We start from the raw sequence: 15,882 nt of genomic DNA on the forward strand, positions 1-15,882 counted from the left end.
TAATAATAAACCACTGGGTGGTATGGCACACGCCTTTAATCCCAGCACTCAGGGAGGCAGAGACAGGTGGATCTCTGTGAGTTTAAGGCCAGCCAGGGTTACATAGTAAGACCTTAACCCTAAAGAGCAGTAGGAGTCTACATTCCATTTGTTATATTTGTGCATGTGTACATGCGTGTACGTGTGTGTGTGTGTGTGTGTGTATGTTTTCTCTACCATGTGGATCCAGGGGCTCAAACTCAAATCTGTTAAGCTTGGTGGCAGGCACCTTTACCCACTAAGCCATCTCACTAAACCCACCCCCTTTTGTGGGATGTGGTCTTGAGATGCAGCCCAGTCTGGCCCCTTCTGTTTTTTTCCCTCAGAACCCAGTCTTCTAGGATCACCACCATGCTGTCAGCGAGCATGAAGACAAGGCTGCGTTTGAACGATGGACTACCAAGTCGGAAAATGACGAAACATGACCACACACAGATTAAATACATGTGTACTTGTGCAAGTGGCCCACCAATGCAGCAGACTGCCCCAGTCAGTTCCCCTCTCCTGAACATCAATGACACTGAGGTGTCACTTTCAGAAGGTCAAGGAAGGAGGAGGGACATCCTCTGGGCCTGTTAGGAGGCCTGGGCAAAGAGAAGTTAAGCAATTTCCCAGGAGAGATAGGAAGTACAGCCCAGAGACTAACAGCTTCCCCTCTGAAGCACACAGCTGGGAGGCTCTCAAAGTCTAGAGCCCCCATGTTGTTGCCAATGTCCAGACGTGCGTGAGGCTCCAACCCCGGCCCCTGTGCTGACCCCTGGCTGCCTCCCCTTTCTGACTTCTCAGGGAAAAAAAAAAATAAAACCCAACCCAGGCCAGGAAGCGTCCATCACAGGCTGTCCAGCCGAGGCCGGAGGGGCAGAGGTCAGCAGGGAGATGACCTCAAGGATTCTGTGGGGACTGGGATCCGGCTGGGCTCCAGCCTGAGAGGCTGGAAACTTCCCACCCTGAGACTTTTCCTGCATCAACCCAGGAGGGCGCCCTGGATGCCGCCGGCCCAACCCCCCAGCTCCTTCCTCTTTGGACCAGGTTCCCCCACTAAGCATGGACAGGGAGGGCCGTGCCAAGGTGGCATCCGCAAATCCAGAACGGCAGACCCTGAGATAAATAAACTAGTGGTGTCTGGTTCAGAGCGGTCAAGCGGCTGCCTCAGAGCCACACAGAGCAAGGATTCAGTATCAACGGGCAACTGGGCAGTGTCTGGCCTTCTACGGCTTCTGTCCATGTTCACTGTCCTCCCTAGGAGTTGGACCCCAGCCCTGGTGGCCTTGGGTGTGTGCAAAGAGTGCTTGGCCCTGGGCCCTGTCTTTCCTCCCCTGCACTTGGGACTCAGCCCTTCCTAGTGTTAAATAGAAACCTCTTTATTCTAAGTATCTACCGTTCCTTAGTACGTTGGATTGGGGCCAGACCTTGAGGTGAGGGGAAAGGAGGTGGGGTGGGGATATTTTTGTAGAGCCTTCCAGAAGGCTCTCCGCCATGCTGGGCTATGGGGGAGGAGGGTGCTGGGAATGACCTCGGCAGCCTTGGGGAACTCTTCACTCATCCTGGCCTCTGTTTCCCTTCTAGAGGGGACACTCCGGGCAGGGTGGGAGATCTAAGGCACCTGCCATCCCGGAGGTTGGTGTCTCAGGCAAGGAGTCACATGGAAGGGAGGAGGGTATCTCCGCAGCAGCGTGGGCACCAGGAGCCTCAGCGTTGGGCTCGGGCTCTAACTGACGATGGAGGACGAGGCCGCAGGGGCAGACAAGCCAGACTGGGCCTGGCCAGCCGGGAGAGAGGGAGGCGCCCCAAGAAGAGAGGGAGGCCGAGGCAGAAGGATGAGCGGGGCACCGGAATGTCAGCAAAGAAGGCGCGGTCCCGAGCTGGTGATAGGGTACCACCTTCAGATAGTTCCAGGTCCCGGGCCACCGCCAGAATCTCCTGGCGGGCAGCAGTGTTCCGAAGTCCTCTGATGTCCAAGAGGGCTGCCACATGCTTCCGCCTGGCGGGAGAGGAACACAGATACTTACTGGAATGTCCTGGGATTCTGACAGGTACCCAGCCCATCGGTGCACCCTCTTGAACTCTGTCTCATCTCCTTGAGCCATCTCTTGTTCCAATCTCCTGCAGTCACTTCCAAATTTTCCATGTAGAATCTTCCAGAACTCTCACCTCCAAGCTCAGTAGGAAAGTCTTTTTGTCCAATGTCTCTAATACCGTTAATTCAGCTTTCAGTCTTCATTCTAATTTACCTCAGAAGTCTCCTCTTTAAAAGAATTTTTACAGTAATGGAGACTGAAGCAAGAATCTCACACCTGGAGGGGTCTAAGCAGGGGCTCTACCGCTGAGCTACACCCCAGCCCAACCCTCACTGGGGGATTCTAGGCAGGGGCTCTACTACATCTCTAGCCTACTTTTTAGGTTTTATTTTCAGATAGCATCTCATCAAATTTTCCAGGTTTGCCAGCCTTGACCTTCTGATGATGCTCTCCTCCCAGTCTCCTGAGTAGCTCGGTTTACACAGCTGTGCTGTGATGTCCTGACTGGCTCAGGTGTACTCACTTGGTGGACACTGCAGTAACCGTAGTTCCTTCATCTCTTTCCTCACTCAGCCTAGGAGGTTCACCCTGTTACATCCCCACCCCCTTTCTGCAGGTTTGGGAACCTCCTCACCATGGACAGCCAAACCTCAAGTCACTGTCTCTTCATGTAGATCATTCCAGAACTTTCATCCCCCAGAATGCTCACTTCACTAACATATTCCCCAAGTGGGGCACCTCTGAAAACTCAGAAGTAGGGCTACAATTCACACTCAAGTAATCTTTGAGCTCAAAACTCTCGTCTCTAAGTCCTCATCCTAAATCTGAGCTGTTGTCTCAACTCCACCTCACTGAGTCAAAACAAAGCTCCCAAACTGGTATGATAGATAGCACCTGTGATCCCAGCTGTGAGGCAGGAGGATTGTCACACATTGGAAACCAACCCCAGGCTGCCTCAAAACAAGCCCTAATTAGGTCTGGCAAGGTGTCTCAAGGCACCTGCAGCCAAGCCTGAAGGCTGGAGTTCAATTCTCACTCAGCAGACCAGGCTGGTCTCAAAAAACAAGAGATCCACCTAATCTCTGCCTTCAGAGCGCTGGGACTAAAGGCGTGAGCCACCACGCCCGGCTGGACTGTAGTTGTTACTGTCAAACTGTCCTAGATAATAATGACGTTGACGGGGTAATTCCTGCAACCAGTCCACAAATAAGGTTTTACCATTCCTGGGCAGCAGTCAAGGAGACTGAGACTCAAGGAAGGTCCCATCAAAAGGAAGTTGGCCCACCTAGATTCGGACGTGCTCGTTGCTGTCCCCTGTGTGTGCGCCCGTATGCCCGTGTGTGTCCCTCGTGTCCCCGGCGGTTCCCTGCACGGCCAGCCCTTCCTGCCGCCGGGCGGCCTGCGCCCCCCTTGCCCTGGGCTTCCTGTGGCCGCTTGTTTGTTTGCGAGCACTGGTGGCGGTGGCGGCCGAAGGAGGGAAATCGTATTAAGAATGCCCTGGTTCCAGCAGGAAACGGCCGTCAGACACGCTCGCCGCCACCCTGCCTTGGCGCGGGCCAGGAAACACTGGGACGGATGCCAAGGAGACCCGGGCCTGTCGGCATCTCACCTGATGTCTGGGTAGTCGCGCACCAGCACCCCGACCTCCACCTGGATGCTCGGAGTGTCCTCCAACTGCAGGATCTCGGCCAAATGCGGCACCACCTGGTCGAGCCAGGAAGCCTGGGATTCCTGCGGGGGGGAGAGGGGGGCAGAAGGGCTCCAGGGTCACCCAATGCAAACACCTAGTACCCTGTTCGTGCTGAGCCCTGCTCCGCTCTAGGTTCTTCCCCATGTCTAAAAGGACTCTGAAGGCAGGCTCTGGGCAGCGGTTAGCTAGAACCTTTGCTTATATGAATCCGGGGTTGGGTAATATGATTTAAAACCTGCCAGCTAGCCGGCGGTGTTGGCACATGCCTTTAAATCCAGCACTTAGGAAGTAGCAGCAGGCGGATCTCTGTGAGTTCGAGTCCAGCCTGGTTTATAGAGCGAGTTCCAGGACAGCCAGTGCTACATAAAGAAACCTTGTCTCAAAAAACCAAGCCAAACAAACAAACAAACAAAATAAAATAAACACCCTGCCAGCAAGAGTGGCACAGTCCTTTAATCCCAGCACTTGAAGCATGAAGATCTTTGTGAGTCCAAGTCCAGCCTGGTCTACACTCCCAGACAGTCAGGGCTACATAGAGAAACCTGTCTCAAAACAAAACAAAACAAAAACCTAAGGTATTCCATCCAGGTTTGGTGGCAAATGCCTATAATTCCAGCATGTGGGATGCAGCGGCAGGAGGGTCTGGAGTTTAAAGTCATCTTCAGCCATAAGGAGATTGAGGCCAGTCTCAGTGGCAGGAGACCTTGTCTCCAAAACCAACCAACCAACAATAACAACAAGAAAACACCAGCACTAGGTGGGAGGGTGTGTGGTGTGGGTGGGTGGGTGGATTGGGGCTGTATAGCCAGAGGCCATCTCAAGAGACAGGGTCAAGTAGATACAGACGCGTGGTCAACTGAGGCCCTGAGTCAATTCCTCATGAGGGAGGGGAGCATAAATTAGAACTATTCCAAGTGGGGGGCTGAGGGCCAGCATATGCAAAGCTCTGGGTTGCTTCTTAGACACTGCCACCCAAAGGGAAGAGTGCAAAAATGTTACCATATAGAGAACACCGCAAAAATGTCCCCAGGGAGTACTCCGCCCTCTTTCCTGGGACTGCCTGCAAGCCCACAACAATTATCTTGAAAATGTTTCAATAAATGAAACTAAACACAAACTCCCAAGGACACAGGCAGCAACTGTGGCGTTCCTGGGCCCCTCTCCCAGTCCCCCCACGACAACTAAGGTTTGGGACTTCAAATTCTTGGCTTTGGTGACACTTGAATTCAGAGGTGTTTTGTTTTATTTTTTTGAGACAAGGTCTCACTACATAGCCTTGGCTGACCTGGGTGGCCTCTAAATCATGGCCCTCCTGGCTCATCCTTCACAGTTCTGTTATGACAGGGTTACCATACCTAGTATATCTTTTTCTTTAAGAAACTATCTTAGCCAGGCATAGTAACTGCATATCTTTAATGCCAGCACTCAGGAGACAGAGGCAGGAAGAGCTCTGTGAGTTTGAGGCAAATTTGGTTTACATAGCAAATTCCAGGGTAGTCAGGAGTGCATAGAGAGACCATCTCAAAAAACAAAACAAAACAAAAATTATTTTCTATAGAGAGGTGTTCTTTCTGCACCGTGTGGATGCCTGGAGCCCCAGAAGCCAGAATATAGTGTTGGATGAGCTACAGGCGTTTGAGAGCTGCGGTGTGGGTGCTGGGAATAGAAATCGAGTTCTCTGGAAAAGTAACCAGGGCTCTTAACCCTAAACCATCTCTCCAGTCTCCGCCCCCCCCACTTCCGGGATGGTTTTCTGGCCATAAATTTGTAGTCCTCCTGTCTCAGCCTCCCTAATGCTGGGTGGCAGGTGTGCACCATCATGAACCCGGTTTCTGTTGAGGATCCCTTTCCCAGAGCCTTCCCTCATTCTGCTTTGGAAGCCAAGCAGCCCCTCCCCCACCCCGCGCCTGGGTTTCCCCAACTCAGCCTGGCACTCACCAGCCTCCGAAACAGCCGTTGCAGCTGCGCTGCGTCCTCACGGAGCCTCCCGGCCACTCGACTGCGGGTCCTCGCAGAGCGACACCGCAAGCGCCCGCGCAGCAGTGGTCGCACGTACTCCACGAGCGCCCGGCGGTGCAGTTCGGCCACCAGCACCTGGGAACAGCGAGAGACCGGGACACTGGCTATATGCTCCAACCCAGCAGGTTCATGAGGCACCCCGGTTCCACGCTCTGCGTACCCAGATAGTACACTCATGACATCCGATGGGAACCCGCCCATTCTCACGGAGTGCCCAGCTCCTCTACAGTCAGGCCCTCTCCGGGTCCCCTTATCCTATCAGATCCTTAATCAGATATGACACACATCATTCTCCCTAAAGCATGCCCCACCCCAGGCTCCCCCACAGTTTCCCTTGCAGAGGACCCCACCGGTCCCTGCACCTTAGTTTCCAGGGGGCATATCTCCCATCTGCAGCCCTCAGATATTCGAGGTGCCACCAGAAAACTGACATCCCATTTGGTAGGGTCTCCCCCAGAAGGAGAGCATTCTGGTCAACACACCTGGTAAGGCTCATCCTGCATTCTGCGCAGGGCCAGGGCCTGGGCGCCGAGTGTGCCCACGATGCCATCCAGAGCCTCAGAGCTGCTCAGCCACTTCCTGCGCATCAGTTTGTTGAAGTGCGGCTGGGAGGACAGTGTGGAAGGGCGGGTTACAGCCTCCTCCCCCCCACCCTCCCACACCTCTCCTAGGCAAAACTTCTTATCCTTTTGACGCACAGTGCACGGGCTGGCCTTGAACTCTTGATCTCCTGGCCTCCATCTCCCAAATACTGGGATTACAGGTGGGTGCCGCCACTCCAGCTTGGACCACTTCATTCCAACTCTCCCCAAGGGAAGAACAAAGGCTGTGTGGTGATTGCGGACACATTGGTGAGGAGCTTTGTTGCCTTGCTGGGACTTACAGCCAGCACAGTGTCAAAAATGGCTTCCTGGAGAGGAAAGTCCACGCTCAGAGGACTTTCTACAGGCTAGTAGAGGACTACTACAGGCTAGTGTAGAGGCGGGACGAAGTGCCCTGAAAGGTGCGGGATTCGGAGAGCCACAAGCTTGTGAGAACCCGGATGGAGATCAATGTGGCTAAAGACGTCATTTGCATCATTTTCAGGGACCAGTGCAAAATGAAAACTGGGAACCCATAACAGGGTGTGATGGCACACGCCTGTAATTCCAGCACTCTGGAAGGATCTCTGAATTCTAGGCCAGCCTTGTCTTCACAGGGAGTTCCAGATATAGTAAAACTTTGTTTCAAAACAACAAAAATTGGGGACCTTCCTTCAAAAAACAAGACTGTCAGAACTGTGTTTCTTATTGTTACCATCATCACCGTTGTGCTGGGTTTTGGGGGGGTTTTTTTTGTTTATTTGTTGTTTTTTTCTTGGTTTTTCGAGACAAAGTTTCTTTCTTTTTTTGTTTTTTTTTTTCCGAGACAGGGTTTCTTTCTTTTGTTTTTTGTTTTTTTTTCGAGACAGGGTTTCTCTGTGGCTTTGGGGCCTATCCTGGAACTAGCTCTTGTAGACCAGGCTGGCCTTGAACTCAGAGAGATCTGCCTGCCTCTGCCTTCTGAGTGCTGGGATTAAAGGCGAGCACCACCACCGCCTGGCATGTGCTGGTTTTTTGATACAGGGTTTCTCTGTGTAGCTCCGGTTGTCTGGAATTCCCTCTGTAGATCAGGCTGGCCTCAAATTCAGAGATCCACCTGCCTCTGCCTCTCAAATGCTGGATTACAGGTGTGTGCCACCACCTCAGGCTTTATCATTATTATCAGTTTAATTGCTCACTGAATAATAGTCTAATCATTTTCAGACAGTCTCATGTACCTCAGGCTACCCCCAACTCTATGTAACCGAGGATAACCCTGAGTTTCTGATCCTCCTGCCTCCGTCTCCCGAGGCCACAGGCAGATACCACTATCACCAGCTTCACTTTCTGTGTTTAATTTTGGAACAGGGTCTTATTGTGCAGCTCAGGCTAGTCTCCATCTTGGGATGTTCCTGCCCTCAGCTTCACAAGTCTTCAGACTGTGAAAATGTGCTGACTGAGACTTTGAAGAAAGCGGCCAGAGAGAATTAGGCCCACTCGCCTCTAGTGAGTGTGTGCTGCGAGCCGTGTGATTCCCTGGTGGCTAGTCTCGGTGCGTGAGGGAGAGACACTTGATGGTGTGTCTGGTCCATGGGGCAAAGCTGGAGCAAACAAGGTCTCCTGGGATGTGAAGAGGGTCAGCTTTTCCTTGGCAGAAACAGGGGACTTGTGGGAGGTTGTAAGTAGGGAAGGGAGAGGGTCAGGTTCCCCCTTGCTTGGCATACACCAGCATTTGTGCATGCACCCTCCACCTACACACACACACACACACACACACACACATATACACACATGTAGGTACACACACATATGTACACACATGCACAACATGCACACACATACATAACATACACTCACACAGTCACACATACTTAAACACACATATATACATGCATACATATACACGCATGCAGATACATATACTTACACATACACTTATATATATGCATAGAAACTCACACACATATATACACACATACATATATGCATGCATACACACACAGGCACACACACACAGTTACCAGTATTGAGAACAACGCCACCAGGGTACAGACTGAATATTCATGGCCGCTCTGACTCCGTGCATCTCTTTCAGTTGTCCCTCCTCTGTGGCCCCACGACAGTTGTTCCTCCCAAACTCCTTCCCTTCCTCTCTCGTCTACCAGCTTTCTCAGATTTTCCTATGCCTCTAACTGTACATCTCAAAACCATAGGCTTCTCTGGGCATGGAGACTCATGACTGGAAGCCTGGTATTTGGAAAGGTGAACCAGGAGGTCTTGGGAATTTGAGGCCAACCTGGACTACATAGTGAGTACTAGGCTAGCCAGAGCTACAGAGACCCTGTCCCAACGCCCCCCACCTTTAATCCCACCCTGAAGTGCAGAGGCAAGTAGATTTCTGTGAGTTCCAACCCAGCCTGGCATCACAGAGAGACTATGTCTAAAACAAACAAAATAAGGGATTCAGTGGAAGGGGAGAGTTGGAGATGTGGCTCAGTGGTAGAGCCCCTGCCTAGAATCCCCCAGTGAGGGCTGGGGGTGTGGCTCAATGATAGAGCTCCTGCCTAGCATGGGAAGTGCTGAGCTTGGTCCCCAGTTCCCTAAAGGGGCAGGAAAGCAAAGCCCTGGCACATTGGGCTGCAGTAGGTGCTTTGGGAGAGGAAACAACAGGGAATCAGTGCTAGAATTCTCCAGGACCCCTACCTACTCTTCCTCCTCCTGCAGCAGATGTGGGTAGAGCTCCCCTGGACACGTCGACTCTGAACTCCTAGGCTCAAGGGATCCTCCTGCCCCAGCATTTCTACTAGTTGGAGGTACAGGTGTGTGCTGGTACACCCAGCTGTCTGGGTCCAGTCATCTTCCTGTTGTACTTTATGTGATTTTTATCGAGACGGGTTTTCACTCTGTAACTCTGGCTGCCCTGGAACTCACTGTGCAGACTTGCCTGGTCTCAGACTGCCTCCAGAATGCTGGGATTAAGGCCATGTGCCACCACAGCTGGTGGGCCAAAGGTGCTATGTTTTTAAAATATTTAAATTATTGATTTTTATTTTATGTGCACATTTGGCTGTGTGAGGGTGTCAGATTGCCTGGAATTGGAAAGCTGTCATGTGGGTGCTGGGAATTGAACCTGGGTCCTCCTGAAGAAGAGCCAGTGCACTTAACCACTGAGCCATCTCTCCAGTCCTAGGTACTGTATTTTAAGTGGAATAATTAGGGAACATCTCCCTAAGAATGAAAGAAGCTGGGCAGTGATGGTGCAAACCTTTAATCTCAGCACTAAGGAGGCAGAGGTAGGTGGAGCTCTGTGAGTTCGAGGCCAGCCTGGTCTACAGAGTGAGTTCTAGAACAGTCAGAACTACACAGAGAAACTGTGTCTCAAAAAATCAAAATAAACAAGCAAACAAATAAATGAAAAGATTTGAAATAGGGGAGGAGGGCAAGCCACGGGGCTATGAAAGGAGGAGCATCTGAGCAGAGAGAAAGAACCACAAGGCCTGGGGCCCAGAGGCAGGAAAGCATTAAGGAGCTGGTGTTACCCTGTGAGTGGAAAGGAGGCTCGGAGGTGGGAGGATATGAGGTCTTAGAATAGCTGACTGGGGGCCTGGGGCATAGCGAGGCTTCTGGCTTTTTCTACCTGGGAGTCTAGGATGAATTCTGAGCATAGAAAGGGTATGTAGGGTCCCTTTATACTGCTACTGAATGGCTCTTTGCCTCCCTGTGGTCCACAACACAGGACCAACCCACTTATTACCTCACCCCCTCACAACATTTAAAGAGGCTCTGGGCCATAAAGAGGCATGACTTTGAGGAACCTCAGTAGGGAAGGTACTACATAAGCCCTCTCTTGCTGGCAGCTCTGCCCATCCCATTCAGCCACATCCTCCCACCTCTTCCTTCCTACGCCCCCCTTTCCCCCCTAAACAGTTCCAACATGGCATCACCCCAGCCCTCCCTGTTTCCCGGAACACTGAATCATGGGTTAGAAGGAACAGTGGGGTGTGGGGGGCAATGCCAATCCATCCTGGAACTGCTCCGCCCCCTCGCACTCACCTGTAGTTCCTGGAATAACAACTCAGCCAGGACACGATGGCAGAGTCGGGTCACACGGTCCAAAGCGATGGCTGAAGCTTCCCGAGCCGGCTCACTTTCAGGGGGCCCCACCCTGGCCAGTCGCTCAGCCAGAGACCTGTGGGGATCAACAGGGCTCAGAGTCCAACCTTCCAGCATCTGAGTGGCCCTGCCGGAACCAACAGGGTCTGGGGTAGCAGGTCTCTGATCCCAGTGATGGAGGAAGCTGAGGCAGCAGGGATGTAAAGTTCAAAGCCAGTCTGAGCTACAGAGTGAACCTCGCTTGAATGGGGCTGGAGAGGCGGCTCAGTGGTTAAAAGGACCCAGGTTCAGATCCCAGCACCCACAAGCCAGCTCACAACCATCCATAACACCACTGGGCCTCACACCCTCTTCTGACCTCTGAGAGGACTGTATTCATGTACAAACAAGCACACATGTGCATGCACACACACGGAGAATAAAATAAATCTTTTTTAAAAAGACAGAAAGAGAGCATGGCAATGGTGGCGCACGCCTTTAATCCCAGCACCAGGAGGCAGAGGTAGGCGGATCTCTGAGTTCAAGTCCAGCCTGGTCTACAGAGTGAGTTCCAGGACAGCCAGGGCTACACAGAGAAACCCTGTCTCGGAAACAAACAAACAAAAGACTAAAAGTCCATCCAGTTCAAGGATAAAACTCTGCATAGCCTGCTAGGTCTTGGATTAGATTGCCATCAATGGGAACAACAGAGCAGGACCAATCCAGACACTGTCAGGACACAGGTCAAGAATAGAGCCCTGTGGGGAGAATCCTGAGAGCGTGTGAGAAAACCCTAAGAAGCCAAGACAAGAGTCTGTGACCTGAGTTTCTTCAAAAACCATGGAACTGTTCCTGCTTTCGTGCCCTTCCCAGGCGTAGTGGGTAGGAGAGAGTCTGTTTCAGATTGATCGTCACCATGACTACTGATATTTGTTTATGTGTCTCTATGGAAAAACATGCTTTTGTTGCATGCAGCTTGTCTGCCATGCGTGACTTGTCCTCGCGATTTGGACACCTTACTCACGTGACTCCTCTTACCTCAGAGTACAAACTGTCTGATGCTCTGAATAAAGTCGGCTATTCCCACCTCATTCATCGGCTCCACTCTCCCAGGTCCTACCATCTCTAGAACTGAGACAGTTCTCTGTGTAGCCCTAGCTGGCCTAGAACTCAGAGATTCATCTGCCTCTGTCTCCCGACTGCTGGGATTAAAGTCATGCTCCACCACACCCAGCTATCTTTTTGAGTGCAATGGTAATAGTATAAATATCTATCAGAGTATATGCAGATAATACTAATGGTATCAATTTCCCCCAAACGGTCAGAACGTGGTGGTAAGGAGGATAATTATGACCATTATTTATTATTTTATTTATGAGGGCATGCCTGCTATAGTGCACATGTGGAGGTCAGAGGACACCTTGAGAGTCAGCTCTCTCCTTCCACTATGAAGGCCCCAGGGATGAAACTCAGGACATCAGGTTTGGCTGCAATCTATTGTCACCACTGAGCCATCTCTCTCATTGAATCCCCAATTTTATAAAGGTCACCTAAGGGGTGTAGCTTGGTGGTAGTGTAGTAAGCAGGCTGGCGGTGCTGGGTTTCATCCCAGTAGCGACAATCAATCAACAAAGCCTGCAATGGCAGTTCTTGCCTGAACCCCCAGAACGCGAGAGGCAGGCGCAGGAGGATCAGAAATTTAAGTTTGTTTTCAGGGATACGTGAGACCCTGTGCTAAAAGCCCAATCAATAAGCGAAATTTTAAAAATTATATGTGGCCTGGCATTGTGGCACACCCTTTTAATCCCAACACTCTGGAGGTGGAGGAGAGCAGACCTCTGTGAGTTCAAAGCCTGCCTGGTCTATGTCTAGACTGTAAATTCCAGAACAGTCAGAGCTATAGAGAAACCCTGTCTCAAAAAGTAAATGCAATTTAAAGTAAGTTCATAAAAAGAAAGGTTTCTTTGCATGCACATGTGGGGGCCACAGGTAAAAATCATGGACTGTGGAATATTCCTTTACACTGTGTGAATATATGTTGCTGTGATTGGTTTAATAACAAGCTGAGGGCTGGAGAGATGGCACAGTGGTTAAGAGCATTGCCTGCTCTTCCAAAGGTTCTGAGTTCAATTCCCAGCAACCATATGGTGGCTCACAACCACCTGTAATGAGGTCTGGTGCCCTCTTCTGGTCTTCAGGCATACACACAGACAGAATATTGTATACATAATAAATAAATAAATAAATAATAAAACAAACAAGCTGACTGGCCAATAGCTGAACAGGGTAAAGTTAGACAGAAAAGTCAAATTGAAAATGCTGGGAAAGAGAAGGGTGGAGTCTGGGTTCACCAGCCAGATGCCAAGGGTCAGGAGATGAATGTGCCATGTTAATAAAGGTACCACCTTGTGGCAGAGTGTAAATACAGAATACCAGTTAACTTAAAATGTAAACGCTAGTTAGTAATAAGCCTGAGATATTGACTGAGCATTTGTAATTAATACAAGCCTCTGTGTGGTAATTTGAATGTGGCTCCCGGGATGGGAAAACTCCACCTACAATTAGGTGTTGTCATCGGTTGTTTAATATTATTTTTTAAAATGTGTTATGGGTGTTTGCCTGCAAGCATACCACTCTACCGCCTTTGTGTCTATAGCCCTTGGAGGCTAGGAGAGGGCATCAGATCCCTTGGAGCTGGAACTACACACAGTTGTGAGCCTGATAAAATGGGTGCTGGGAATTGAACCTTGGTCCCATGGAAGAACAACCAGAGTTCTTAACCTCTGAGCCATCTCTCCAGCCTCCACCTTATTTTTCGAGAAAAGAGTTTCAATGACTGCTGGGAATCCAAACTCAGGCCTTCCTTCTTTGACTATAGCCACTATAGTTCTCCAATTCTTTTTTATTTATTTATTTATTTATTTATTTATTTATTTATTTATTTATTTATTATGTACACAGTGTTCTGCATGCATGTAAGTCTGCACACCAGAAGAGGGCACCAGATCTCATTACAGATGGCTGTGAGCCACCATAAGGGTGCTGTGAATTGAACTCAGGACCTCTGGAAGAGCAGCTTCTGCTCTTAACCACTGAGCCATCTCTCTCCAGCCCCCTATTTCTCCATTTCTAACACATCAATATTCCCGTTATATAGATGGATGCTGCAGTCTGGACATCCCCCAGACCCTATGCCTCTGAAGTTGCACGTCTGTGCTCCTGGCCCCTAAGCTCGATGAGACCCACGCAGAGACCTACTTGCTCAGTTCAGCTGTCACCCAAGCCTCCCACACACTGTCCCCATGGGTGTTCTCACCTCAGGGGGGGTCCACAGTTGACCAGCGAGATAGTCCTACTGATGTAGGTTTCAGAGGGCAGTTCTCGGATCCCTGGGTTCTCGTGGAATCGCTCCACTCGCTGCTGAAAGCTGACAGGAGAGGGGACAGTGGGCACAACACATGGCACATGCTGCTGGGTCGGAATCCGTGACGGACACTCAGTCTGCCAACTAAAGCAGATCCTACTCCCCGGCATCTCCGATGCTCCTTTTCTTACTTTCAGCCACCCAACCCAAGTGCTGGAGGTTGAACCCAAAACTCTTAGGTGTTAGGTAATCCTTCTAGGACTGAACCACACCCTAGCCCCTTACTGGGGGATTCTAGGCAAGTCTTCTACTGGTGAGCCACACCTCCAGGATTATTGTCTTTCCTTTCTTTTTTCTTTTTAAAGATAAATTTTATTTCAAATTATTCATATGCATGTGACTCTGTGCACATGCGTGCTGGTGCCTGGGGAGACCGTAGACAATGCATCCTCTGGGGCTGGCGCTATGGACAGACACCAGCCATCTCACATGGGTACTGGGACTGAACTTAAGTCCTCTGGGGCACACTTCCCCAGTCCTCCTCTGCCTTCCACCCCGACTGTCTCAGTGTGAACCAGATCCCAACGGCCAAGCCAGCCCCCTTAGACCCACCCTCTTCCTATGCCCCTTACCTCTGCAGGAACTCTGCCAGCCCTCCCAGGCAGCAGTGTGCCATCCTCTCCACAAACTCCTGACTGATGCGGGGTGCTCTCTCTGTGTGTTCTTCCAGAAGCTGTGTGGGACAGGAGGAAGTGTGGAGACACAGTGGAGGGGTTGGTCCCCCTCCCTCCCCTCCCACGCCCCAGGCTATCCCCTTCCTCCCATTACCTCACAGACGTCTTGGGCCAGGTTGCTGGGCCTGTAGTCCAAGCTGCCCCACTGTTCCTCGTCTTCCTGAAGCACTTGAAGGAGGGCTGCTCGGGTCTGAGTCTGCAGCAGGATGGTGGACCAGCAGACGTTAGGGAGCTGGGGCCTTACTATCCTCTCACCACCATCTAAGCACCTTCACCAAGAAGTTCTGGGCTCACCCCACAAACCCCAAGATCAAAGAGATACTTGGAACCCTCCCCACCCCACCTTTGCCTCCTCCTTTCCTACCTGTGGTCTAGGACTTAATATTAAAACCATGTGGATTTTTTTTATGGTTTATTTAACTTTATTTTATGTGCATCGGTGTGAAGGTGTTAGATTCCCTGCAACTGGATCTTCAGACAGTTGTGAGCTGCCATGTGGGTGCTGGGAATTGAACCTGGGTCCTCTGGAAGAGCAGTCAGTGCTCTTAACCACTGAGCCATCTCTCCAGTCCCCCATGTGGTTTTTTTTTAAAGATATAGATAAGGCAGTCGGTGGTGGCACACACCTTTAATCTCATAATCTCAGCACTTGGAAGGAAGAGGCAGGCAGATCTCTGTGAGTTCGAGACCAGCCTGGTTTAGAGGTGCAGGACAGTGAAGGCTACACAGAGAAACTTGCCAGAGAGAGAGAGAGAGAGAAAGAAAGGGGCGGGGGGAGAGGAGAGATGGTGTTGATTTGAATGATGGTGTTGATTTGAATTTGATATATCTATGTTTGCTTTATTTTATTATGTGGTGTGTGCGTTTATGTGTGTGTTTGTGTGTGTGTGTGTGTGAGAGAGAGAGAGAGAAAGAGAGAGAGAGAGAGAGAGAGAGAGAGAGAGAGAGAGAGAGAGAGAGAGATAGAGAGAATGTAGGTGCCCAGAGAAGCCAGAAGAAGGTGTCAGATTACCCTGGAGTTGGAATTACAGGTGACTACGGGCTGCCTGATATGGGTGCTAGAAACTGAACTCGAGTTTCACTCAGCTGCTGAACCATCTCTCCAGACCCAATACCATATGTGTGTGTGTGTGTGTGTGTGTGTGTATACATATATATCTCACATATATACATATATGTTTATACACATAAACATCTATATTTGTTTTTCATTTGTTTTCGAGACAGGGTTTCTCTATGTAGCCCTGGCTGTCCTGGAGCTCCCTCTGTAGACCAGGCTGGCCTTGAACTCAGAGATCTACGTGCTCCTGCCTCCTGAGTGCAGGAATTGGAGGGGTGCACCACCACAGCTGACTACACCTTGTAT

At 50.6% G+C, this 15,882-nt stretch overlaps 1 protein-coding gene across 1 annotated transcript in view; it reads right to left on the reverse strand.

Moving 5' to 3' along the window:
- Window positions 1-15,882, reverse strand: part of Exoc3l2 (exocyst complex component 3 like 2) — a 32,285-nt gene continuing 16,403 nt past the window's right edge. Inside the window, exons 5-12 of the mRNA XM_087908394.1 lie at window positions 14,611-14,712; window positions 14,415-14,515; window positions 13,735-13,845; window positions 10,380-10,515; window positions 6,249-6,371; window positions 5,686-5,841; window positions 3,667-3,788; window positions 1-2,020 (exon numbers count right to left, since the gene is read on the reverse strand). Of these exons, the coding sequence (XP_087764520.1) occupies window positions 1,729-2,020; window positions 3,667-3,788; window positions 5,686-5,841; window positions 6,249-6,371; window positions 10,380-10,515; window positions 13,735-13,845; window positions 14,415-14,515; window positions 14,611-14,712 (1,143 nt within the window). The 3' untranslated portion in view covers window positions 1-1,728. The remainder of the gene's footprint in view (window positions 2,021-3,666; window positions 3,789-5,685; window positions 5,842-6,248; window positions 6,372-10,379; window positions 10,516-13,734; window positions 13,846-14,414; window positions 14,516-14,610; window positions 14,713-15,882) is intronic.

This window comes from Myodes glareolus, chromosome 1 (assembly GCF_982192425.1).
Source record: "Myodes glareolus chromosome 1, mMyoGla1.1, whole genome shotgun sequence".
NCBI lineage: Eukaryota > Metazoa > Chordata > Mammalia > Rodentia > Cricetidae > Myodes > Myodes glareolus.